A 26,796-nucleotide genomic window follows, 5' to 3' on the forward strand; every position below is an offset into this window, starting at 1 on the left:
AAAGTCATGTCTGACTCATAGCAGTTTGACAACATTCCCTTCTAATATTTACTATGACCTTGTTTATGTGTCTCCCGGCGGACTAGAGCGAATGTTTTTCATTTCATCCTCCCTAATATGTGCGCATAGTTGTGCGAACAGTCTGAAATCTGTTGCTAAAGACGCTGTCAATTTATGGCAAGCCATTTTGTCATTTAATCCTTGACGTTTACTAGTATCTATTTATAGGCTACTAGTACTTATTGTTTAGTTACTAGTAACTATTCCGTTAGATACTAGTACTATTCATTAGATACTAGTACCTAAATATTAGATACTAGTGCTTATGTATTAGATACTAGTACTTATTCATTAGATACTAGTACTTATTCAGTAGAGACTAGTACTTATTCATTAGATACTAGTACCTAAATTTAGATACTAGTGCTTATTTATTAGATACTAGTACTTATTTAATAGATACTAGTACTTACTCATTAGATACTAGTACTTATTCATTGCATACTAGTATTTAATCATTAGATACTAGTCCTTATTTAATAGATACTAGTCCTTATTTATTTGATACTAGTACTTATTACATCAGTGACTAGTAATTATTCTATTGTTACTAGTAACACATTTCAGATTTTTGCCATTGATTTCTATAGAGGTCTGTCATGTGGATATCAACTATTCAGTTCTGACTAGTGTGTTTTCTGATGTTCACTAGTACCTACTTAATAGTTACTAGTATTTATTCATAAGCTACTGGTGCGTATTTATTATGTACACGTACTTATTTTCAAGACACTAGAACCTGCCAAACAGATACCAATGCTTATTTTTTAGATACTTGCACTTATTCATTGGATAATAGTACCTATTAAATATATACTAGTATTTATTCTATTTATACTTGTATTTATTCATTAGATACTAGTACTTATTTATAAGAAACGTATAAGTGTTTATCAGGATCTAGTATTTATTAGATTTATACTAGTACCTTTTCATGAGATACTAGTACTTTTGTCAATTGTGACTAGTAAGACATTTTATTTTACTAATAAGATTTGTGATTGAACTCTACAATGGCCATTCTGACTAGTCATTACATATGACAGGTAAAAAAACAATTGTAACCAGTAAGATGAGAAATGTTACTTGTAACAACTTTAAAAGACACTAGTGTCTAATATATAAGTACTAGTACTTAATTAATTACTACTAGTGCCTATATAATATTTACTAGTATACATTGAATACAAATCCAGTATTTAATAACAAGTACTAGCATTAAATGAATACATACTAGTAGTATTAAAAATATACTAGTCATTATTGTAATAAATACTTGTCAGAAATTAGTAACTGATATCAAAAACAGAATAACTACTAGTAACTATTCATTTAAAGATATCTTCCGCCTCAAAAGGAACTAGTAAGAATGGGTTTGGAGATATCTTAATTCAAATAGATCATTACATAAACATGATTACCTTTCAGCCACCCAATCAGAGTTAACATGCTAAGACTGTGCAAAATGACCTTGCCTTGTTAGCTTGTCCAGCTAATTGGTTAGCACGAAAACACAAAGAAGGGTTTGTTTATTATCACTATTTTTGTTTTTCAATGTTTAATATCATGTGATAAGCTTAACTTCGTTAGATGGTAGAGTTATATGGGGTCTTGCACAGCAGCTTTTACACGATCCTGCATGCTGCACAGCTGCTGCAATATTACATTTGCAATGAGCAATAATCATATCACAGTTTAAATTAAAGTTTTAGCTCATCATGCTGCTTCTGGTCTGCTTCTGGTTTGCTTCTGGTTTTACTTTATTTATAAATCAGGCTTATATTTTTACTATAAAGTATGTTTAAAACGTAATTCTGTTCGGTTAGGATCGTGGTGCTTCTGTCAAACGGGCAGGGTTAAATTAGTGATGCCGGACGGGTCGGGTGGTCTTTTAATAACTATATAGGTGGGGCGGGTTCGCTTTTATCAAACAGTACCAGTGCAGGACTCGGCTTTTGATTCTATTATTGGCAGTTGATCCAGAAACTATTTAATTAATGCCAACCAGACAAACAACCTTAATACAAAGTAGAAAATGTACTTATGTTGGAATGAATAGCTATATGACAAAATATAGGCTATGTGCCTCTTATTGCTTTTTGACGGCGAGATCGAGCTTTCGAAGCAAATGCACGGGGGCAGAACTTGTGGGCCATTTTAAACAATATCGTGTTGCACAGGGCATACCAAGGGTATTAATGATGACAAAACAATAACGTGTCAGTGTTAAAGAAAAACTGACTAAACTCACGGAGTGTAGTTCTTTACTGAAGGACGCTGAATTAATTCAAATCACATGCCGTCATTTTACCAGCAGGGGCCACTTTCATCTATATACAGGTGCTGGTCATATAATTAGAATATCATCAAAAAGTTGATTTATTTCACTAATTCCATTCAAAAAGTGAAACTTGTTTATTATATTCATTCATTACACACAGACTGATATATTTCAAATGTTTATTTCTTTTAATTTTGATGATTATAACTGACAACTAAAGAAAATCCCAAATTCAGTTTCTGAGAAAAATAGAATATTACTTAAGACCAATACAAAGAAAAGTTTTTTAGAAATCTTGGCCAACTGAAAAGTATGAACATGAAAAGTATGAGCATGTACAGCATTCAATACTTAGTTGGGGCTCCTTTTGCCTGAATTAAAGCAGTAATGCAGCGTGGCATGGAGTCGATCAGTCTGTGGCACTGCTCAGGTGTTATGAGATCCCAGGTTGCTCTGATAGTGGCCTTCGGCTCTTCTGCATTGTTGGGTCTGGCATATCGCATCTTCCTCTTCACAATACCCCATAGATTTTCTATGGGGTAAAGGTCAGGCGAGTTTGCTGGCCAATTAAGAACAGGGATACCATGGTCCTTAAACCAGGTACTGGTTGCTTTGGCACTATGTGCAGTTGCAAAGTCCTGTTGGAAAATGAAATCTGCATCTCCATAAAGTTGGTAAGCAGCAGGAAGCAGAAAGTGCAAAAATTTGCTGTACAATACAGAAGTGCAAAAAACAAGATCCGCAATTTGCACGAGGCTCGTTTAATAGCTGTTACGTTAAATGTAAAAAAAGATTTTTAAATGTTTTAAAGTAAAATCCACAAGAAAACGACTGTGCATGTCAAAAAAATAATAAAGAAATGACACTGCCGTAGGCTACATACCTGAGCGAATTCGAGGGACAGTGTAAGCTTCTTCCCTCACCTCCTACACAGACTGTCTAATAACAGCTCTGAGATCTGTCAGACTACTAAAAAGATTGTCCATTGTTTCACCGGAAAGCGTGCCATCGATTATTCTTAAATTCACTAAACACGAATGAATGGCCCTAAGCTGTGGGCTGCTGAAGTGACCATGTTGAAATGTTCTTTCAATAAAGCTGCATTTTCTCTGTATTTGCTCGAGAACCTCCATTTTTCACCTTCTTCAATACTCTCCTGCCCGATCTCCCTTATATATTACATAGTCATATTAATATTCAACATGTTATTTGCATACTGATCATAAACGTAAACTAGTATCTATTATGTTAAGGATATCTTTGGTCCACAAAACCACTAGTAACTGAAAGAATAAGTACTAGTATCTAATGAGTAAGTACTAGTATCTATTGAATAAGTACTAGTATTTAATAAATAAGCACTAGTATCTACATTTAGGTACTAGTATCATATGAATAAGTACTAGTATCTACTGAATAAGTACTAGTACCTAATGAATAAGTACTAGTATCTAATAAATAAGCACTAGTATCTAATATTTAGGTACTAGTATTTAATGAATAGTACTAGTATCTAACGGAATAGATACTAGTAACTAAACAATAAGTACTAGTAGCCTATAAATAGATACTAGTAAACGTCAAGGATTAAATGACAAAATGGCTTGCCATAGTCAATTTCATGTCACCGTTGAAAGAGCACAGACGAGAAAAAGTAGATCTTGAACTTCACAATGGACCTTTATTACGGAGGAATTGAACACCGGAAGTGCTTGTTGAGGCAGTGTATCGATTTTCCCGGTTACGTTTATTACAATGGGCTGCAATCGCTTGACTAAATGCCTCTTATAATGAATATCCGGAATTTTTTCAGAGACAGGACAAGAGATATTCTGACGATTACTGTGAGCAGGTTTTTACAAACTCAACCGAATGTAACGTTTTAATCCAGAAAAGCCGATACGGCTGGTAAACATACAGGATTATATCATCACAGGGTGTCAGTAATGCTCCAATTTAGTGATCAGTGTGAAGAAAAAGATTGCAATGTGCTTTTATTTGTATTAAATATTACAAATATAACAGGAACAATATATATATCTCTCAATATAATTTGAAACACGTCTACGTGCACGGTGTTGAAGAATCCCTGTAGTGGAGTCATTGTATGTGTCTCAAATCCTGAAAGCAGTTTTGGCTCTATAGTGTTTGGTGTACTTCCTGTGAGGATGCATGAGGTTTACTCGGACAAGCCTTTGACCTCTGGGGAGGGTTGCGACGGCCCTGTTGTATGTCAACGTCTTCACATTGTGTGTTCTCAGGAGGCAAAGGTGTGTCCCCTCACCCTAGTCATTTTTAACTGTCTGGAATGTGGTATGCACACTTGTAGTAGCCGTAGCATGTTTGAGGACAGTTTTTTCTTGTTAAAGAGAAAGAATTTCAAAGTGATGCCTTGAATATTTTCAGGGTTGTACATCTAGCATACCAGCGGAAACGATTAGACCAGGAATTTATAGACTAAAGGGATAGTTCACCCAAAATGTAAATTCGATTAACATTTATTCACCCTCACGACAACCTGTATATGACTCTTTCTTCCGTGTAACACAGAAGGTGATATTTGATATGTTTACATATAATGGAGGTCAATGGTGTTTTGGTACCAACATCCTTAAAAATATATTTTTTTGTGTTCTGCAGAAGTAAGCGTCGTTTCTATAAAAATATAATTGGCTTTTCAATTGCTGCTCTGTCAGTTTCTTGACACGAGCACTTCAATTGTGCTATAGCACGGCGTTGACAATATCCACATTTTTGTGGGAAATGTGGAGAGACCGGCACTTTGTGTAAGCAACAGAATTTTAAATAAATAAAGATGGAAGTGTTACAAATTGCAATGTTGAAAGAGACACGGTGTATTTTTAAGACAGTCAGTTTTGAGGTTTGGGCGGCTTTCGTGCTCACTGTGAAATATTTTTCAAGGCGCTATGGAAATACAGAGATATCTGTGCGTGCGTTTAATTATTTACTAGAATGCAATTAAAGTATCAGGAGTTCGTATGGCCTGCGCACGTTTTACTTGGACGCTTCTTTTCCTTTTTGGATGGTCAGGAATCTATGGACCGTGTGGAATGGGCATGTTCACCATGTACTTAGCAAGAGCTTTCAAAATACCAAGAAAAACCAAGAGAATGAAAAGCATCACTGGCTTGGTTTGTGATTTCTCTGCTGATCTGTTAAAGATAAGCATATTTAAAAACAACTCAGCAGTTTTTTTTTAATTGGACCTTTTCTTTTTGTCAATTTGTTAGCGGTTTCATTCTATTATTAACCACAACTCTGTTGATTTGAAATCCAGTATAAGGAATCAACTTCTGGATTGGCAGTCATTGCATTTTAAACCTACTTCCAGCTAAAGTGAAAGTTGGTTTCCTTGCCATTGGTTCCACCCCTATCTCAATGTTTGGGTTCTTGTGTTCATATGTCCACAGAGTCAACTTCAAGCTTTGTATTCAGTCCCAAAAGCAAACACATTCCTGCCCTCTCTTTAGCAGTCCGTTCTCTTGGCATCTGGTATCTTATTTTAGGAAGAAGCCAATTGTCTCCTCCGCAATTGGCTAAAGCCAACTAGAAGACATTTGTACCGTTTTTGAATTATTATTTTCGACAGACATCTCTTCAATTTTCAAGACATAAATTATAGCATGTTCGTCTGGTCTGGTTTTCTCTTTCTTGGCACGCCTGTCATTCACGAGAGCCAAAAATAAGAGAAACATGCTAAAAACGCTGTCCGTTTTCTACCCACCCTAAATGATGTGGCAACATTCTTTCTACCACTCTGAGTTATTTATACAGGTTATGCCTGTGTGCACAGGGTGTTTTATTTCAATGGAGCCTTGTCAGTCAAACCGGTGATGTGGAAGAGAATTGTGAGGGATTCATCTTAGTTATACCCTTTTTATATCAAAGCCATTTGAGGCATAACTAGCAACGATTGATCATGAAAACGGTGAACGTTTGGGTATAAAAAAACAGTTTTAATAAAATAATTTTCTTTCTTTCTAATGGGTTATGCTGGCATTTCAGGGGGATACCCTGAGATTTGATTCGTTTCATGGTTAAAGTTTACGGTTAGTATTCAGTGGATTTAGGTGCCATTTGTTTATTTTTCTGTACCTAGAGGTTAATAAACATAGGCATTGTATATGCCATGAAATGTGGTTCACTTATGCATAAAAGTATCCCACAGGGATGTTGTGTTTTCTGGGAACACTGCAAAACTGGGAAGCGAGTATTGCACTTCCAGTTCCATCGCCCCAAAGTCAATGGGCTTTTTGGTTAAATGCCAATCTCATATTAACCTTGAGTACCTATACAGAAGACGTCGTGTCTTCGAAGAGTATTTAATTGATCACATTATAAATCATAAAAGAGAGATACAGCTGTACGATTATTTCTGGAAAAAGTCGATCTGCTGGAGGCAGGCAGGGGGGACGCAACTACAGTACGTGCACACTATACATCATCGCATTATCCCTTTGTGTTGTTTACATTGTGCACGTATGATTGCCAACAAAACACAGACATGTGACTTAGTTTGACTTATCTATCAGTTTCAAACCATCTCCAAATCCAGCGTTATACCCACCGTTTGTATAATATCCATCACTCAAATTCAGTGAACAAACAAACACACCTCAACTTCTCTCAATATCGCAAGAGTACGAGCTGGAAGCCACAGCGCAGCCAATCTTGATAAGCGGGACTTCCTATGGCTTGTTGCTTACCGCGTGGGCGGGCTATTTATTTCGCCTTGCCATGGTTGTGCTTTTCAGAGAGAATTCCCTAATAAAAGGAATAGGATCCCTATTACGAAACAGGGATCCAGACTTACAAAAAACTTTGAGAAACAAGTTGGAGTGTATCATTTGGGGGAGTGTTTCAAGTACAGAAATACTCGTATTTTAACAAGTTGACCATTTTAAGCATGAGAAGGCTGCGCGTTTAACAGTGTAAAGAAGTCAGAATACACGAATTAGCATGTTACCCCATCTTTAAAATAAGGTGTGTGGTTAACAAAACCTCTAAATATTTTCACATTTTTAGTCTATGACATAAAACACACCTGTTATAACCCACTCGTGGTTTTTAAAAGTTTCGTTAAAACGATGGTTGCTAACAAGTTGTTAAAAGTGACTACAACCTTTGGCCGGGACATTAAAAGTCTTCACGCATAAAAAATCTCACAAATAATGTAACGTAGACACAAATGTCTAAAATGTGGATTGGCATTCGTTTACCAACAAATTACTAACCCGCGAACACGTTTTTATTACAGTACACTACCAGAATCAGTAGTCCAACCAGACCTCTGTTGCAGGTAGACTGGGGTGTGGTTGCTTGATGCACTTCCACGTTTAGTTTCTGCAGTGAATTGTGACTCAAGAACTCAACTGACTCTCAATTTCTTCAGTTCTAGACTACAGAAGATCCCAGAATTGAATAATGGGTCACAGTCAACTTCGAGGGCCATTGAAACTGTCCCTTCTTGACCAACAATCCATCTCCGATGAGATGTTTGCTGTCCAAATCCACCCCCTGCTGCCGCATACATGATTTGTAGTTTATTTTGGCTGGAGTGGCAGGAGAGGGGTGGAATGTTGTTACAATAGCCATCAAACTCAAAGACAGTACTTAGAAACACCAGCTGGTGTAGATGGAGTGTGCTGCTCTTGTAGGCCCTAAGGGTGTCATCATTCAGCAGCCTGCAAGTTGCAGACTGCAGCTGGGCCCAAGCGGGAGCGTCAGGCAAGCCGAGTGGAAGGCATCACTTTTTGCTCACATAAATCAAAATGGAAAGGCTTTCTACTGGCACTACCTTTTCAGATAGGCCATTTCAATGGCTGCTCTGAATCTGTGGCATTCACCCCTTGAATACCTTTGTAAATGAGTAATTGCACGCTTCCAGAAGCTAATGACAGCCATTCTGTTCAAATAACCTGTTTGGTCCAAGCTTTAGTTACTCAATTAAGTTCCACTCTACCTGAACATTACATCTCGGGTAAGTCCAGCCCATTCCATACAGAAATTCTTATAACATTTTTAAGGATTTTCGAAGATGACAGTGTTCAGATTGTTCTATCAGGCAGATAAATAGCTTTCAATTCCATTCTTGAGAAACAGATGTTTTTGGAGACTTTGTCAGGTTCTTACTCTTTTAGGTCTATTGAAAGTGTTTGTGAAATGGCATTTGCCTGTTTTACATTCTTAACTCTTTTGGCCTTGACTTTTGAATTTCTATTTGACCCCTAGCATGGGTTTTTATTGCGTGACGGAAGTGGGAACAGCAAGCAGATACAGACCCTGTCCACATTAATACGTTTTTATTCGAAGACGCTTTTTTTCTCTCCGTTTTGACCTTTTGTCCACATTGAAGAAGGTTCCACAATGCCCACAAATTTCCGCTTCATCATCAATAGCATTATGCGCCTCTTACACCTGCGCATATTATGTCTTTGTGAGGAGAGGGCACTGATCGATAAGCCAATGGCTGAAGGAGGGGAGACAAAATTGAGCAACTGGATGCCAAAGCAAAATGTGCCGTTACGTTCTGTGCCTCCAACATGGCCCAATTCCGGATTGATGATGCGTCCTTTAAATTGCAACGGCATTATAATAAGGCAGAAACTAAATAAACGCTTGACAGAAATGACACAGGTTAAAGTGTTCTGCGTTATACTCATGCACAGTTCATGGATGCAAGCATTTTCAGTACGTTTTGGTGTGCGTGGGCAACGAAAAAACTTCATATGAATACAGGCTCATTTGTATTTTTTTGTATGATTTGCTTTCGTGTCAGTAGTGGTTAGGTTTAGTTGTGCGGCTTCAGTATTTGTTTTTTCTTCTAATCATAAATGTAGGTGCGATTCGCATCATCGAATTCGCCACCTCATGAAATAGTTACGAATTCCTCATATTCATGAGTTGAAAACCGTGCACTGATTTCACTACACAGTTTACAGCATATGGGGGGATATTAATAGAATATTAGCATTTAATGGTCCCTATGCTTCTATTAAACCATCTGTATGAGTGTATGTTTCCAAATAGATAAAACACTAAATGTAAAATAGTATTGGGCGTATGGTGACACCATGCTTGCTGACTATATCAGGCAAAGTACCATCAGTCACATTTAGTTTAAATCTATTAACCAAAGTCTTACCATATATATTATAACACATGAGGACGGCTGATAAAGTGACGGCAAGTTTTATTTATGTATGCACCGTTCCTTGAAATGGCTTATTGCGCTGGAAACCTGTGTAGTTGTAATGCAGTTTGCATTCATTCTTCAACATGATTTGTCAAGTAAATCAAAATATAATCGCTCAAACTGCAAACAAAGAGTAAACTAACACAGCAGTATTTACTCCTGCATTACGTAGATGTATTCTGCGCACACAGACTACCGAAAGAATGCGAACATTCTTGTACTTTGTTGTATTACATGTTTAATTCAGTCCTTTCAAAGCTGTATCTTTCACAATCTGGACAGTGGCCACCATAAACACGCTTTCAGCTCGAATGGGCAGCCCTGTTTTTTCTACAGTTTCTACACATTCAGTGTGTTTTAATAGTCTTCGGCTCATTACGTTCTTTCTGTCTTTCTAGTTTTCTATTAGCTCATGCCACAGACTAAACATTTTCAAACATAGCCAGCTTCAGTCGGTGGCTTTCAGACTTAACGCACGTCTCTCTTTCTCTCTCAGTTGCCGAAAAACACATTTCCAGCTCTCTTCAATGCGGTTTTCAGTGCGCCATAAATAAGGAGAATAAACGAATGTTCCATTTGCGAGAGGAAAAATGATTTTTCGTTACATGACAGTGCTAACGTGAAATAAATCATCCGTGTTGGAGGCTCTGTGTGATGTAGTTTGTTCCTGTTGAGCTTGTAGTGCGAAGCATTCGGTCATAGTTGCCATGAGGGCAGGTGAAGTCCTAAGACGCTTTGTGTCCGCTGGGTAAACGGTGACATCAGTGCCAGACCGTCTGAGCTGGGGAATTCGCAGTGGCACATTAATGATTGTAGACAACAGTGTCAACAGCTCAGCCTTGAAGGAATTGACTTTTCCAGGTCTTGCAACTGTAGCATGGGATTTGGAGAATATAGTAGTTTATTTATAGACACTGTGGATGTTGATGGGCACGTTTTGCACTATATTCTGTATGTGTTGTTTAATGTGTAATTTATGTAATTGTTGAAGTATGTAGATCACTTTATAGCAAAGAAAGTCATTAATAATTTTCTGAAAGATTATCTTTCGCTCTAAGGATCGATAGTTTGGCATTTGCTCAGGAGTCGCCATCTTTATTGACGTTTATAGCTATATAAACTTTATGTATTTCATATTTGCTGTATGTCTATGTGATGTTAATAACTTTTGCTCTGGTCTTAAAAAGATTTAAATCTTTTCATTTTAGCCACACTCTTTGAATAATAGACAGATCTATGAAGAAAAATGAATCGCTCTCATTTAAGCATAATTCGTTTTTTCTCTTACAGGTGAAAGTAAACCATCCAATGAGGCAATGGTTGAGTACCTGGAGAGCAGGAAGAAGTATGAAGAATTAAAGAAGCAGAAAATGAAGAAGGGGTCTGGTCGAGAGGCTCAGGTAAGTCATAACTTGCAATCGTCTCTTAACGTTTACATTTGGAAGATGCTTATAACCAAAGTGACTTGCATTGTATTACAATTATAACGATTAATCGCGATTAATCGCATCCAGAATATTTTTGGGTTTACATAATATATGTCTGTATACTGTGCATATTTATAAACACACACACATATACATGTGTGAAATATTTGAATGTATTTATTTCTATATATACCATGGTCTGTTTGAATACTTGATTCTGATTGGCTGGATGGTGTGCATTCATTAATTTTAATGCACAGGTAATTCCAGTCAGTTTAATCAATAACAGCTTTAACTTGGCAAAGGACCATGGTATAAGAGGGATAATCCATGGCTAGCCTTGCAGTAAAGGATTTTAAGGAACTTCGCGGAGGCAACCACGTCAGTTTACTTAAATTATATACAATTTATATATAAACATGTATATATTTTAGAAAAATATAAAAATCAATAAAAGTATGTGAAATGTTTTTATAAATAAAAATTGAATACGCACAGTACACAGACATATATGATAAAAACACAAACTTTTATTCTGGATGCTGTGAGGAACGACTCAGGCAAAACACACAATAGTCAATGTGGTGAAATCACATGACAGCTTTAAACCGGTGTAGCGGAGAAATTTCACGCCAATCAAGAGAGGGGGGAGGAACCGATGGCTTGAGCACTGGGCCGGTACGACCAGGGCAGGTTTTAGTGAAAGGTCGGCCAAGGGGGAAAAGTGGCAGTCTCGAAGCCAGGGAGATGGCCGAGTCCTGTGGGGAAAAGCCCCGAAAAGTGTTAGAACCGAGAAGCGACAGGGTGCGATTAATCACGATTAATCGTTTACCAACACTAAAAATTATAACATTTAACAGACCATGCAATGCCTGAGAATCGAACCCATAATCTGGTCGTGACTTGCGTAGTTTCTCTTTTGAAATTGAGCTCTAGTCATTTTTTAAGTTATATAGAATTACATTTATTAATACATTATTGGTTATATTGAAACTAATTTGTTTGTATTTACATTTTTAGGCTCTTCTGAAAGATTATGGCTAATGCATATTCTCTTAAAAATTATGTTTTGTAATAAATTATGCAGTTATCACAGTTATTGTCTGTATATTGTGGCACCCCTAGAGATGGAGGTTTGATCTAAAAAAAACTAGAAATTAGTCTCTGTTAAAACCTAATAATTTAGAAGGTCCGTCTGAAAACTGAAAGATGATAATAACGCATCGTCTCTCTTCCCTCTGAAAGACACTCTCCCTTTTGGAACGCTTCAAATCCAAGCTAACATCTGCGATCTCAGACACTTCTGACGTTCCGGAGGAAAGCGTTGAGGAACTAGGCGAGGATGATGATAAAGGCTGGTAAGTGGAATTAACTTCTCCGGTCTGTTTTCCACATTCCCGTGGAGGTTTAATGCATTAATGGACTTGCAGTTGTCTGTGATCAAATGCATTCTCAATAACTCACACCTCATCGATTGTCCCAGCGCACGGCTACCGTTTCACATTAAGTTAGCCTAGCTATTTATTTGAACTAACATAGCGAAACATTCATACTCTCTCCATATTCAGCTGCTGGCCTCGAGTGTGCCTGAACCACCTTGCTCTCCAGCCAAGTAATGCGTTTGGCTCGGGATCGCACTGACACCATTAGAACAGTATGCAGTGTTTGTTTTTGCTGCGCTGCAATAGCCACTTGTGGAGAAGTAGTTTTCTCAGCTGACTTAACTGAGTAAATAACTGCTCGAGCAGACGGTGGGCCCAGATGGAACGTGTCACACCCACCGTACGCCAGACGGCCCGACAAGGCCGTGGCACTCAAAGTGGCCCCAGCAGGGCGTTTCAACCTGCAGTCAGACGCGTGCTGTCTTTTTAACAGACGGTCGTTACGAATGCCAGCAAGAACCAGTGTTAGACTTTGTTGTCTTAAAGATTGCTGTGCCAAAAAGACCAACGTATAGTAGGTTTTGTGCTTGTGTCCCAAGTCTAGCCAGAAAGACCTTGAAAAGCATATTTTTAGTTGACTGGGTTGTTGCGTTTGTTTTTTAATGTATGCATTGTATGTCGTGCTGGTATACAGTATTGTATGTCTTGAGCATTAGCATCTCTCTTTAGTCTTTTTGCATATTATAGGATAATATTAAAGGAATAGAAGATTAAAAGAATAGTTTTTACCCCCCCAAAAAAATTCTGTCTTTATTTATTTACTCTCTTGCTGTTCAAAAGTCTTTCTTCTGTAAAACACAAAAGGGGATATTTTGAGAAATGAGTAAAGATTTTGTGTCCATACAACGGAAGTCAACAAGGGGGCCAAATGTTGTTTGGTGGTCAACGTTTTTCGAAATATCTTTTGTGTTCTACAGAAAAAAGAAAGTCATACAGGTTTAAAAGGACATGAGGGTGAGTAAATGATGACATAATGTTCTTGTTAATAATTGCATTGGTAAGACTGTGCCACAACACCAAATCTCTGCGAGCCAATATTACGTCTGTTTTATTTTTGCACTTCGTTAAATATGAAGACTAAACACTGTACCACAGTTATGATAAAGTCAGACTGTCCAAGTAATACTTAAGTAACAACAATATTCGCAACATATACTTTGAGCGCAGAGTTAAAACTTGCCATATTAGGATTAATCACAGCACTGAAGGACCTCGATAGAAGTGTTTCCATGTTATTGACAGCGCAGTCCTGTGGCCAGGATAACATTTATGATGCTGCAAAATGAATCAGACTCAAGGGAGCATCAATCTTGATGCCGTATACGAGGCACGCGGTTACAGCTCCGATTATGCTGTAAAGCACACAAATAGAATATCAATTAGAAATGCTTGGGTCTGATTCTGTTTTCCCCATAATCTCCCTAGCACATGTGATTAAGATGAATGTGTTTGTAAGTACGGCCTCTGAGATGCCTGTTGATCCTCACAACCAGATTTTGCTCATCCACATTTATAGCTTTCAGTACGAGCGATATGTTTTTCTCTGTAATGACCTCTAATGTCAATCGAACATTACTCACTGGCGCGTCACACGGCACTTTTTCAGAGGATTACGGGAAGCAGGCTGGTAAATCATTCTGCTGGGTCTCGGTTAAAACGTATAGCTTCAGCGGTTTGTACGGCTTGTTTTTTTAAAGCTATGCATGCTGGATCCATAGATACAGTTCATTGAAAATCCAGGGTAGGTTTCCACTGGAAGCGTTTGAAGCGACTGTGGGTTGGATGCGGCAGGTCTTCGCCCGAACTGTACGCCGCAGTAATTTTTCCTAGCGCGATCGCATTTGTAGGACGACCGTAAATCACAATCAAACGTAAAGAATGCAGTTGAGCGCATGCCTCTGTGGAGCGTAATGGCTTTACGCTTGATTAATTATCAGTCTTAATGGTGTGCGAGACCGCCGCATCTGACACGCTTGAGGATGAAGCGAGGATCTGTCAGGTCGTCGTCCTCCCTCTTCGCAGAGGAAAATGGATTTGTTTGCATTTCCTTTGTGCATTCTATAAAGATTACATCAATGATCCCACAACTAACCCATGAGATCAAAACAGAGATGCCATCTAAGACCCGGTTCCTACGTGTGTACTGTCAGTTACTTCATCCTCGTGATAGACTGTCATTACTGTCTCGTGACCCCCCGGACATCTCTGGAGGTGGCCCACTAGCTGAGATCCCAAATCTCAGCGGAGGGACGAGAGGCCCCCCGTTTTAGAAAAACAGCAGTGGGAAGTCTGCGGTGCTTTCTGAAGGTCTGCTGCGCCCCATGAACGGAACACGGGTTACAACAGGTCAGACACTGGAAGTCAAGTCTGGGCCAGATTGTAAACTATTCCATCTGTGTCTGCATCTACAAAAAGCCCTTTCGCCCAAGCGCCCGGGCCTCACTCCTTCCTCCTCTCTTTCGCAAAAACGAAAGAAAAATAAATTCAGGAAGAGGCTTCCGAGGTCCTCCGCATCACAGCCGAGCCGGAGCGAAAGCCCGTCCCTGATAAGAGCCCCAATCAGATGTTTTTTGGGGTTTTTTTTTAGCGAGCCATAATTCTGGTCGCGGAGTCGGACGGGCTGTCATCACAGAGACTGCTAGACAAATTATCAGAGCCGACTGCCTCGCGCGGCGGGAGTCCTCTGAGTCTGCCAGAGTATAACCATGACATTCTAGATGAGCTGTCACATCTCCTACGGACTTCAAATGGACACGAGCACGCATGCATACACTTAAAAACGCGCTTGTGTACACACGCCGGCCCGCTTTATACGTCTCTTCGGACTGATCCAGGGTTCTGCGAAGGCTCAAAAATAGCAGCATGGTGGATTACTTACCAAAGCGAGACTTTTGAGAGCCTCATAATTTTGCTGTGGAGACTGCTTCAGTACTCGGTCCCTCTATGCATTCGTCTTGACTCAGACAACCGGCTAAATATCAAAATCTTCCTTCGGTTCCTCCATTTCCTTTCTGATACCCTTCTGTCAAAGCACCAAAAGTCGCACCCAATTGAATGACAGCCGGGAGTCGTTGAATTATTGAAATGTGCCGTCACATCTTGTTCATTCAAACCAGCCGTGGATTTTGGAGGTGAATCTCTTCGGTGTGAGACCAGCGCTAAGCGTTTGGATGTTTTTCCAGAATTTCTGACCTTCGCTAGAATAGCTCAAACAGGTGTGGAATGTCAGTTTCTTTTGCATCTTTTTGGTTCAGATGAGACCCCAGAGAGCCATCCGGTCATGTCCATGATGTATAACAATGACCTGTTTCACCCCTACTGAAGTTTCTCTGTGTTCGACTCCATGTCTTTATTCTGACAGTTGCCCTGTTGACCTTCTCGGGATTGTAGGAAATGTAGGTCTGCATAGCAGAAGTGAGATGTGAACATATTGGACTTGCATCTTGTTCCTAGTCCAGCTCAAAACACTGCGGCATTCGTGACCTCAGGAATCTCAGAAGATCAAAACTTTTTTATCTTTAAAGCTGCAGTCTATCCCTTTTTAGTTACAAATAATTAAAGGGTTTTTAACTCTTTCCTTTCCATTAGCCGTGTTTCCGTCACTCTGGTTTTATGTGCGACTTGAAGTTTCACATCAAAGTATTGGAAACAGTACATTTCTAAAAATACGTTGGATCGAAAAATCGTTTTTATTACATAAACAAATTGTAATTCTTCATGCCTTCTCACCTTACCCTGAGCAGTAAGCTTTTAATGATTTGACTTTGAGCTGTCGGATATAATTTCACTAGAAATTTAAAGGGGTCATACGGTGCAAATACGGTATGCATTAGACACGTAAAATTGCACAAATGAAAGTGTCGGAAACAAAAGCGAATGCTCACCCAGACCCGCTCGATATGCCTCGTGTAACCACACCCCCACAAATCTATATAATTTCGTGGTATGATATGACTAAGACCGCCCAAATTATTACGCAAGTAAGGTGGGCGTACCTGTCAGTACAATTTAAGCAGTGTCATATGGACCTCATGTGACTTCAAACTTTTGGATACCAGAGCAATAACTAATATGCTATTCAACATATGACAGCATTATAAATACATAAAAAATGTATGAATACAAGTATTTTTCAATTAAGAAACATTGATACTGATTATTTGTTTATTTAGTTTTTTTAGGCATCACTTTTTTGTCTTGCGTGTTAACACACACTTAGGACTTGACAGAATTAGTTTAAATGAATAGCTCACCATGACTACACCGAGGATGAATTTGACACCGCTACTCACCACAGGGGATCTACAACACATTCTCCTCTTTAACAAAGTGCTTGCCTTTTTTAGTTTTCTAAATTTGTTATTAAATAGATGTGTTCAGAGAGCTGTTGCCTTAGTGTAAACTGTCTGGTGAAACAGTGCTGAGGTTTAGTAGTCTTCTGGAGCTTGGTGTAGATGTTTTAGCCAGCTTGAGCTCTTCCTTCTGTTGGTACTCACTATTCATCAGTGGAATGTTTCTTCTGGCTGAGGGTTTATTCTCCAGCCAAGCACGTGGAAAGAAAAAGTAATACTGAAGAAATGAAAGCTGGATCTGTTTGTCTGTAGTATCTGTGCTGTAGTGGAGCTTTCTATTGTGAAAGAAGCTGAAGATCAAACGGTGTTTAATCTGCAAGTTCCAATCTGATCAACCTTTGGGGAATCGGCACGTACAGATTCATTAGGGCTGTGCGATAAACTGTGATCGACACTAAATATTGCGTACATCATCCTGTCTAGGGCATTTATGATAAGCCTTGCGATTACGTTTCATGCGCTGTTTGTCTGTGAACCACGGCTTGGTAGTCAATGCTGCTCGATCTGAAGGCACAATGAGTTCAAGTTGCTTATACTGGCATTTGAAAAGCAACACCTGTCAAACGTCATCATTATAAATATACTTTAGTGTTATGAAAATGTCTGAGAAGGCTTGAAGAACAGTGAAAGAAAGATGCACATAGGCGTATCCTGGAACTATAAAGGTTATGTTACTTATTCTGCTGCGTATATTTGCCATTTCTGTCCTCTGGCTTTCAGATGCAGCAGGACAAAAATAGCGGACAATCGCAAAATCGTGTGCGATTCATTTCCGGTTTATCGTGCAGCCCCAAGGGTTATTTTCAGTAACTATATTCTGACACCCAAGTTTGTATCGGTACACTGGTATCGCTGTGTTGAACTTCTGTAGCACTTCATTTTTACAAAAACTTTTTTTTTTACCTTTTTATTATGTAAGGAACTATTAAATAACTTTTGGTGACACAAAAAAGTCTGCAGGAATTAAATGTTCTTTATGGACCATACAGATGAGAGTAAGTTTTTTGGTCATATATTATTAGCAGATGTTGTTGAAGATCGTGTTTTTGTTAGTCTGTTTACCTTATTAGTCACCAGGTCTGGTTTTTCAGACATGTCATACGTCAGCATGGATGTAAAATAATAAATGTTTACATACGGTAATGATATCTTGCTCCCAAATGACACATCACATAAAGGAAAAGTTCACACAAAAACTATCATTTGCTTAAAATATAATTTACCAGCCCTCATGTTGTTCCAAACCCGTACCATTGATGTGTCTGAGGAACAGACTGAAAGTTAAGCCATATTTGCTGCAAGTCTGATTTTCGTGATTTAGTGGGCCGTGACTTGCTTTACTCTGTTCTTTTGAACTGAGCCCTGCTTCCCCATTTGATTTAGGATGGCCCATGTTCTCCAGTTTGATGAACAAACCAGAAAGGTAAAAGATGCCAACATCCAGGACGCAGACACGTTCGAGATACACGATCCACGCAACCCCGTCAACAAGAGGAGACGAGAGGAGAGCAAGAAAATCATGAAAGAAAAGAAGGCCAGGAGATGAAGCCAGCACGCTGACTGGCGTGGTCTGTCTGTCTGAATGACTCCTGCTGATAGCAGAAACCATTTCTACACGTGAAGAAAACTGGGTGGTTTTATCTCTGTCTTGTACCAGGATATGCGATATTCATTTTTTTAAGTCTACAAGGAAAAGGTAGCAGGCTCTTATTATGCATTTTCTGTTGTACAAAACAATGTGAAAGTAAAAAATAAAGAGTGAAAATTCAAATTAAAGTGATCATTTCTAATATCTGATGTAAAACTGGTTCTACTAGACATTCCCAACCATCCAATAAATAATTAGAGTAATGCAGGACACACTCGTGTGTTATATCTTCTTGTTATATTTAGTAACTATCCCACTATGTAAATGGTGATGTGATGTTACGAAATTGCAGACCCTTTTTTTTTAACCGCCTGCCTGAATAAGTCGGAGCACTGGTGGCTATTTGCTTTGGTGAATCTCACCTGCTTTAAATTTCCAGCGGCTTTGGCCGCGCAGCTCTCATGGTGTAACATTAACTCTGTTCCTTGTGAAAATTTAAGCGTGATCCCAGAGGAGCAGTTAAAGGTTGCACGCTGGCCAAACCGTGCTGCTGGTCATGCATACTCGTGGTAGATCGTTTAGACTAAACCGCAGTCGGCCAACATCACAGGTAGTGCAGCTGAACTTGGTTGTTTGGTAAGAAATGTAAAACTGAAGCAAAAACAATAGGAAGTCTTTACTATTTTGTTTCTTTTGAGGTAAAGGACTCTATAAAGGACATAATCTATAAAGCTAGACTTAAGTCGGCCGCCATATTGGAACAGTCAAAGCGGGTCCTTAAATACTTGAGAGCAAGTTGACTGTGCATCTGCAGCTCTAGTTACAGTATACACTTGTGTGATATAAAATGTATTTTTAACAAAGGATAATTAATCAATTACAAAATACATTTTGTTTCAATGTAACTGTGTGTGTTGTGTATATTTATATGTATATATTTTCGAAAAATGTGTAATATACAGCTGCCGAAAACATTCGTTTTAAAATGTACTATTTATAGGTATGTGTTTAGGTCAAATTATAATTTTTGTTTAATTCGGTCAACTTCTAACCATATTTTTACATATGTATAATACAAAATACTGTTTCTATTTGCATTTATTTATATAAACTGGAGAAACCGTTCAAAATAACAGAAAATATGGTCTTTATTTTTTCAGACCTCAAATACTGCAAAGAAAACACGTTCATATTCACTTTCAAACAAGACGGTAATATTTCTACATGTTTTTAGGAAAAGTTCAAAACTATTTTTGTGTGACAACCTGGACTTTTATCACCGTTTTCATGTGTCTTGTCATGCTGTCAGTCTTTCACATTGCTGTTGGATGACTCTTGTCACTCTTGAGGTTTGGTTTTGTTGAATAATAACAAACACTGGACCGAAATGGCCCATAGACTGTATAAAACATGGACGTAGCGTCACCCATAGGTTTTTGAATAGCAATTTTATATATTGTGTACAAATAAAGTGTACATAAAATAATACACATCAGACACATGTACAAACATTTATGTTGGAATCAATTTATTACGATTAATCGATTTGACAGGTTTTCCGAACTCCAAGTTGGCGGATAAGATGGAGGACACGAAGACCTGTCTGGAGCGGTCAAATGTAGGGATGCATTCAAACTTTTCCTCTTACTCTGGTAAAATGGACCAAAAACTGATGACGAGAACAGATTTCATCCAATCAGATGCTCTCTAGGCTAAGAACCTCCCTCCCACCTCCTTCTCACTTTTTAAAGCCTCGGTGCGAAAGACCCTTTTGACTTCCAACTTTCTGCTGTAGCATGAATCTCCGCACCCGCTCTGGATTTCGAGGTTGAAGACAAGACAATGTCATTCTCGCACAGCGACAACGAAAAAACACTTAACATTCTTACGTGTCTCCAGCCGAGTTACCGAATCCCCATAATTACTGCTGGTCACATGACTGTGGCTGATTAAATGGAGCAGTAATGCAATTATCTGACTCACTATCTCTCTCTCTCCATGTCAATGAGCTCTAAAAATAGTTTGGTTTAATCCTCTGTCCCCAGTACAAGAACAAGGTGAAATCCTCTCCGTGTCATGTTTCCACTTTGCTGGACCTCTCCACTGTGGGAAAATCACTTTTCAGACACAACTATAAAGATGTTTGGAGTGCATCGAAGGTTTGTTTCCCATTGGCTTCCAGGGTGATTCTCTCACCAGCCATACAGAACATCACTGGAACAGTTTCCATGTCTTTATATTAGATGTATATGCTGTGGTATTAACTGATTTATAAATTATATCATTTTTATTAGAAGGCATTGGAAGTGACGTCATCATGAGCGGACGTCATTAGGAAACCTTTACTCACATGTAATCCCTCCGTAACATCCGTACAGTCACTTTGTGCCAAATCTAATAGTTTGAATGATTGAACCATGGACAAAAGACATTTCTCTGCTGTACTCGCCCGACTGTAATCTTGGTACAGGAGGAATTTGAAGAGGCCGATCTGGAATGAATATCATTCCCACAACTTCTTAAAGCATTGAAAGGAACCAGTCAAAACAATAAATTAGGCCCAATTCTACAATTGAGACCAAGGTTATACTCTGAAAAGGAAACCTCAGAACATATTTGACCTCGGACTAAACAATGGTTTGCATTGAATTACACTAAATGGTTGTTATCTAACCTTACAGTTTATGTCTATAATAATATTTCCATTTAAGGTCTTTCTGAGTGTATTCTGTACTATTGGAGACAAACAAAACTCCAGGCGAGGATAAAAACCCTGGATAAATGATTCGTGGACAAATCTTATTTGAGTACAGATTGACCGGGTCATATTCTTAACTTTCTTGATATAACATCAATTTCTAAACATGAAAGTGTGTCGCATGGATTATTCATTGGTCTATTCATTGGTTTATTCAAAAACACACATGTACACAATATTGTATACATGCATATTCTTTTTGAAGCTGTTAAAGGGACAGTTCACCCAAAAATGCAAATTCTATCATGAATTACTCACCCCCAGGTTGTTTCAAACCTGTTTAAATGAATTTCTTCTCATCTTCACCCTTGCTGTAATATTTGTGTAAATACTGAACTCTAGATGTCTCCACTAAGCCACGTTTCCCACGCGCACTAAAGGACAAACATTGCAAGTCCCTTACAGGTCCACCGTCGCTGTATTGTTCTGTGGTTTTCAAAGATCTGCTTTCAAACATTTGGTTTGCTATGGATTTTTGCTCGCCGAACACTCACCAACTTCATGTAGTAAAAAGCCTGAGTTATTTTTCAGCTGTGTGATAGTCATCAGGTAAGGATGAAATCAAAACAAAAAGTTGGCTCATCGGATGAACATTTTTAACAAGTTGGCATTGTCTTCATGAAATGTCCATAACAAACTTAAAAACGCTGAATGGTTGCGTAAACAACTCCCTTTTTGACGTATCAAAAACACCTATACTCACAGCAAGCCTTCATGTCTCTTTAAATGCTAATGAGTTACTGTGAACCCCACCCCTCTTCCGTCAGGGGTGTCGTGCTTCCCAATGCTGGTCCTCGGGTAACACCTCCCAGAAGGTTTTAGATTCAACCGATCCAGCTCATCAGCTTGTTGGTGTGTTAATCCGGGAGACCGTTGAAAGATTCTGGGAGGTAAACACAGGTGCAGTGCATGTGCAGTGGGTGTAAACATGCAGATTAATGGGCGGTAATATTATCATAAGAACCCCTTTCTATGTCACAAGGGGAGTGAAATCTGATCGGCTTTTCCTGCAAAGTTACTGGGTTATTCTTTTTCATGTTTTCTGAGTTGCTAGATGCACCGGGGAACAGATTATAGCACTTAAACACAGAAAATGTTGGATTTTCATCCGATGGGCCCTTTAAAGGTTGTAATCTTGGGCTTGGATTGAAAACTGTTGACAGATGTGGATCCTTTACTGAGATCAAGTTTCACTAAATATCTCATTACACCTTTCGTATGATTATGACTGGAGCGATTTTTCAGGATGTGAAAAATGAAATGAAATACTATGTAAACCATTACTTAGAAATGGGTTTGTACAGGTAGATTTGAGTATCATTTGTATATACGTTGTATTTTGGTCACACGGAGAATAGAAATGAATGGCCAGTGTTTCCACGTCTTGTTTTTTACCTCGGGAATTTTAAACAATTCTTCTTCTAGCTTAAGCTGAAGCTACAGGACTATGTGCTGCAAATCACATGAAGTTCCATGGGATGGAACAAGATATTGTGTCATGATATATCACGATACGTCAAAATAACGGTCGTATTGTAGTGCATTTTTACAATATGGTTTAATCCTATTGGTTGGGCTGCCAACACTGTGTCAACATATACAATGGTTTTTTTTACTTTACTGCTTGAAGAAGTTCACGCTTAAAGGGATAGTTCTGTCATTATTTACTCATGTCAACGTTCTGCTAAACACACGTTTTATTTTACAATGACAGCCCTTTTCAAGTTTGATTTACATTCAAAAGAAATAGCAAAAGTACAAAAAAAAGGTTTTGGAAATACGTAAATCTGTTATTTGTCTTTCTCTTTCATGTCTTTAACTTTAGTTTCACAATATTTTGAAGAATGTATCGTGAACCCAGTTTTGTTTATTGTTTTGAACAGTATCGATACACCCCTAGGTCTCAAATATACATGCAATGTAAGTATAAAATATGCTTTTTCTTTACAAGTAATATAAACATTTAAAAATGTCTAAATACAGAAGTCTATTTGAAGTCTTTTTGAACTGGCAGCTGTTTTTGGTGGCTCTTCAGTGCTCGCGGGCAGATTAGCCTGAGAGGTATGTAACCTGCATGGCCTGTGTGCACTGGACTGAGCCTCAGGTCAAAGGATAAAGAAGGCTGATGGTCAGGAAACAACTGGCTGCTTATCTGCTATTGGCTGTCAAGGAAACACACCTTCATTTGTACATTGCCAACTTCTTTCCACACATTTTTGTTCATGTTCGCTCAGGCTCTTCCAGGCCTTCTCGTCTTTCTTCTGTGGTCCGGCCTCATTGTTGTCCTTGAGGAAGGATGTCACGTCTCGACGGTGCTTGGGTTCTTCGCTGATACTGTGATTTATCCGTCTCTACCTGATATTTTGATCGTTTGTTTTACAAATGAAAACTCCAGTTAATAAATCTTAAAGGAAAAGTTTGTCCCAAAATGAAAATTGTGTTATTTTTTAAGTGCCCACCTGACATACTACATAAAGATATTTAGGTGACATCCGAGACATGTCCAGGCCTCCTCATAGACATCATGGTTACAGTTGCTGTCAAGGTCCAGAAAAGTACTAAAGACAGCTTAGCTGTCAAGGGCCACCCAATTGGTCATTTGACTGACATGTAAAGCAACCATTCACAGCTAGATTTGTCAAGCGTCATGTACATGGCCATTCCATTTTAAAGCAAATAACCCTACAATCACAGACCGGCATGTGACCATACCCTAACCACACCACTAGGACCCCTGAAGTTTTATTGTTCTATCATGATAACTTATAACCCACCTAAACACGTCTTTTCTTTACAGTGCACCCAACAAAATACTTGCAAAGGGCCCATTTATCCTGCACAGAAGCCTTTCTCTTAATATATATATAATCATATACTGTAAGTAATCCAATCCTATTAGAGTAAAAGAGCAAAGACATTTAGAGGGTATATTGTCTTGTACTGTCTTTCTTTCTCGTTGGCATCACATGCTCAGAAAGACAGCAGGGTCCTTCACCCTGTTCTGTTTTACTGCCCACCGCTGATTCAGCCTCTTCAGGATAAGTGATTGCCTATGGATTTACAGTACAGTTAATCTACTTACCTGTGTGTCCTCTCAAAGACACTGGAGTACATCATCAACATGATAGACTTCAGGGTGACCTGGACGTATGACCCAATGCACCAGTCTCTGCTTTAGCCATCGTCTACTTACAATCACGTTGAAACGTATCCCTTTCTCTTTTCTAAGGTATTTAGCTATCAGGATATCCACCCAAAAATAGAGGCTGTCATCATCTTGTTTAAATCTTGTATATGACTTTTGGAACACAAAAGAAGATATTTTGAGAAATGTGTCTGTGGTTTTGTGTCCATACAATGGAAGTGTTGGTTACAGGTTTGGAATGACACGAGGGTGAATAAATGATGAGACGTTTCAATAAATGAAGTCCTTTTGTTCCACAGAAAATAACATACAGGTTTAAAGCCCCACGTTGGAAGGACAATAATGACAGAATCTACAGTTTTGTCCAACATCTGAAGCTAAGTTTCCGTGTGCGAAGTTTAGAACACGCTCCGCTAGCATGAAGCAAGGCCAATGTTGTCCAGCTTGTCGGTTCAGTAGCCATGTGGCTTTGATCTTCTCTAAAGTGCTGCAATATGGGAGTCAGCTGTGGGAACGGAGCAGAGATGCAATCCCGAAGAACCTCAGCAGATAGCGGTTACTGATGACATGATCCTTCAATGAGGGCGACATTCCTTTATGTCACAGCCCTGGTGTGAGTGCAGAGTCTCTAGCAACACCATCTGGACCGCTGGTGGAGACTCCAGTTGTGCCGAAGCACTTGAGATGCTTTCAACAGCGGCACTTCGACGGGCTGGGAAAACTGGATGGCACTTTTTGTTCCGCTCAAGGGCTGCTTTTCATTTGATCACATTTTTCACACCTCATCACACCGTATACTGTAGCGGGATCTGATTTAACTCCTGGTTAATACCTGGAGCCCCGTAGATCACACATGATCCCTTGTATCGCTTTGCTGAGGCTTTTTCGTGCCACGGATCAAAACCAGTCCGGTGTGATTTATCTAGACAACAGTTGCTCACGTCCAGCCAAAATTCTTTGGAGCACTTCATGAATTCCCCCAAACATGTTCCCAGACCTGTGTGTGCCGTTTTCTATACGTGACTTGTCGATTTTAGTTACTGCCTTTGTGTAGAGCATTATACCTTTTCATTGTCCTACCTGGCATGAGTCAAACAAGACGAGACCATTTCATCATTTGTGATAAAAACCCATGTAAAGTCATTTTTGTGATTTACTTGTATCTATAGAACATCATTCTACATAATGTAAAGAACATTAATCATAAATATTCAATAAGTAGGGCAATGTGACAGATTCAAATCAATGTTTATGAAGCCATATTTCAGTATGTTTTATGCAAAATAATACAACTGAATGCCAATAAAACCATTATTTTGAGTATTTTTCCAATTTGGAATGAAATCTGCTTCTCAAAATCTATCATCTAATCCAGCGAACACACATTTTAATGGTTAAGATTACTTTGACGCTCCTATTCTCAGAACTAGATTGTGGGACCCACACGATCTCACAGACACGGTCACATACTTTATGTCGTGCTTTAATGTCCCTGTTGAGAAGGTCTATGATCTGTTTCTATTATTATCTGTCTATTTAAAGGTTAATACATTCTGGTTCTGTTCACACCTTTTTATCAAAACCACCTATATGGGTTCCCACTCTAGTGAAGCACCCTGTATGTGTAAAGGACTGTTGTTTCTCACAGCCTTTGGAAATCGGATACAAAATTGAATAAGAAATGATAAAAAGATTGATATGATTATAATAATCGTGGCGTAATATTGCATTCAAATCCTAATTTTAAGAAAACAGGTTTAGACTATTAAATATAATTTGATGAATTTGGGGCAAATTTTCTGTAGCAAAGACTGGTATGATTCTTACCGTGAATGTTTTTGCTGTAGTTATGCAGCGAGCTGCCAGTCATTTTATTGATCTAATTTACTGGTTCAAAGATAAATGAACTTCTAAATCTATAAATGAGTCTTTATCTTCACAGAAACAAACAAACAAAAATAACAGCCTCATGCAAAGCATTCTGGGAACCCGAAATCCTCATCAACCTTTTTCAGTTTTTTGTTCTAATTTTGGTTTCCAGAATGTAGATCCATTAATGTAAATCTACAGTAACGGCAAACAACTGCCAGTAATACTGTAATTTCTACAGACATTTTTTACAGTGTGCTATTTTATGACATGTTGGGGTCAGACTTATTTCAGGCATTTACCCAAAAACCCATTTCTCCTCCATCTGCTGTCGTTCACTGTAGTATTAACCATAAACATAGCTTGTGTTTATTCCAGCTAATCGAACAAAATCCCTGTCAAAAGATCGTATGTGTGAGGCATATCATCTTTTAGTGAATAACATATAATCCCAAGTCTTCATTCGGGCTCTGGATATCCACAGAGGTAGAGCGTTAAACTCGAACCCCCCTGAGGTCAGACACTTCTCTCAGCCACATTCTGCCCAGTAAACAAAGCCTTTGTTCCTTTCTGAGAACCTTGGAAGATAAACATCTGTTTTGGGTAAGTACAAAACACAAGTGCAATCTTGCCATCAGCATGTCTTTGATCACCACTG

The 26,796-nt window shown here is 38.7% G+C and overlaps 1 protein-coding gene across 1 annotated transcript in view; it reads left to right on the plus strand.

Annotated features, from left to right (window-relative positions):
* cwc27 (CWC27 spliceosome associated cyclophilin) overlaps window positions 1-19,492 on the plus strand; it is a 33,592-nt gene extending 14,100 nt beyond the window's left edge. Inside the window, exons 12-14 of the mRNA XM_079449347.1 lie at window positions 10,848-10,957; window positions 12,230-12,342; window positions 18,162-19,492. Of these exons, the coding sequence (XP_079305473.1) occupies window positions 10,848-10,957; window positions 12,230-12,342; window positions 18,162-18,324 (386 nt within the window). The 3' untranslated portion in view covers window positions 18,325-19,492. The remainder of the gene's footprint in view (window positions 1-10,847; window positions 10,958-12,229; window positions 12,343-18,161) is intronic.
* Window positions 19,493-26,796: the final 7,304 nt, after the last annotated feature.

The sequence above is a fragment of the Barbatula barbatula genome (genome assembly GCF_947034865.1).
Source record: "Barbatula barbatula genome assembly, chromosome: 24".
Classification (NCBI taxonomy): Eukaryota; Metazoa; Chordata; class Actinopteri; order Cypriniformes; family Nemacheilidae; genus Barbatula; species Barbatula barbatula.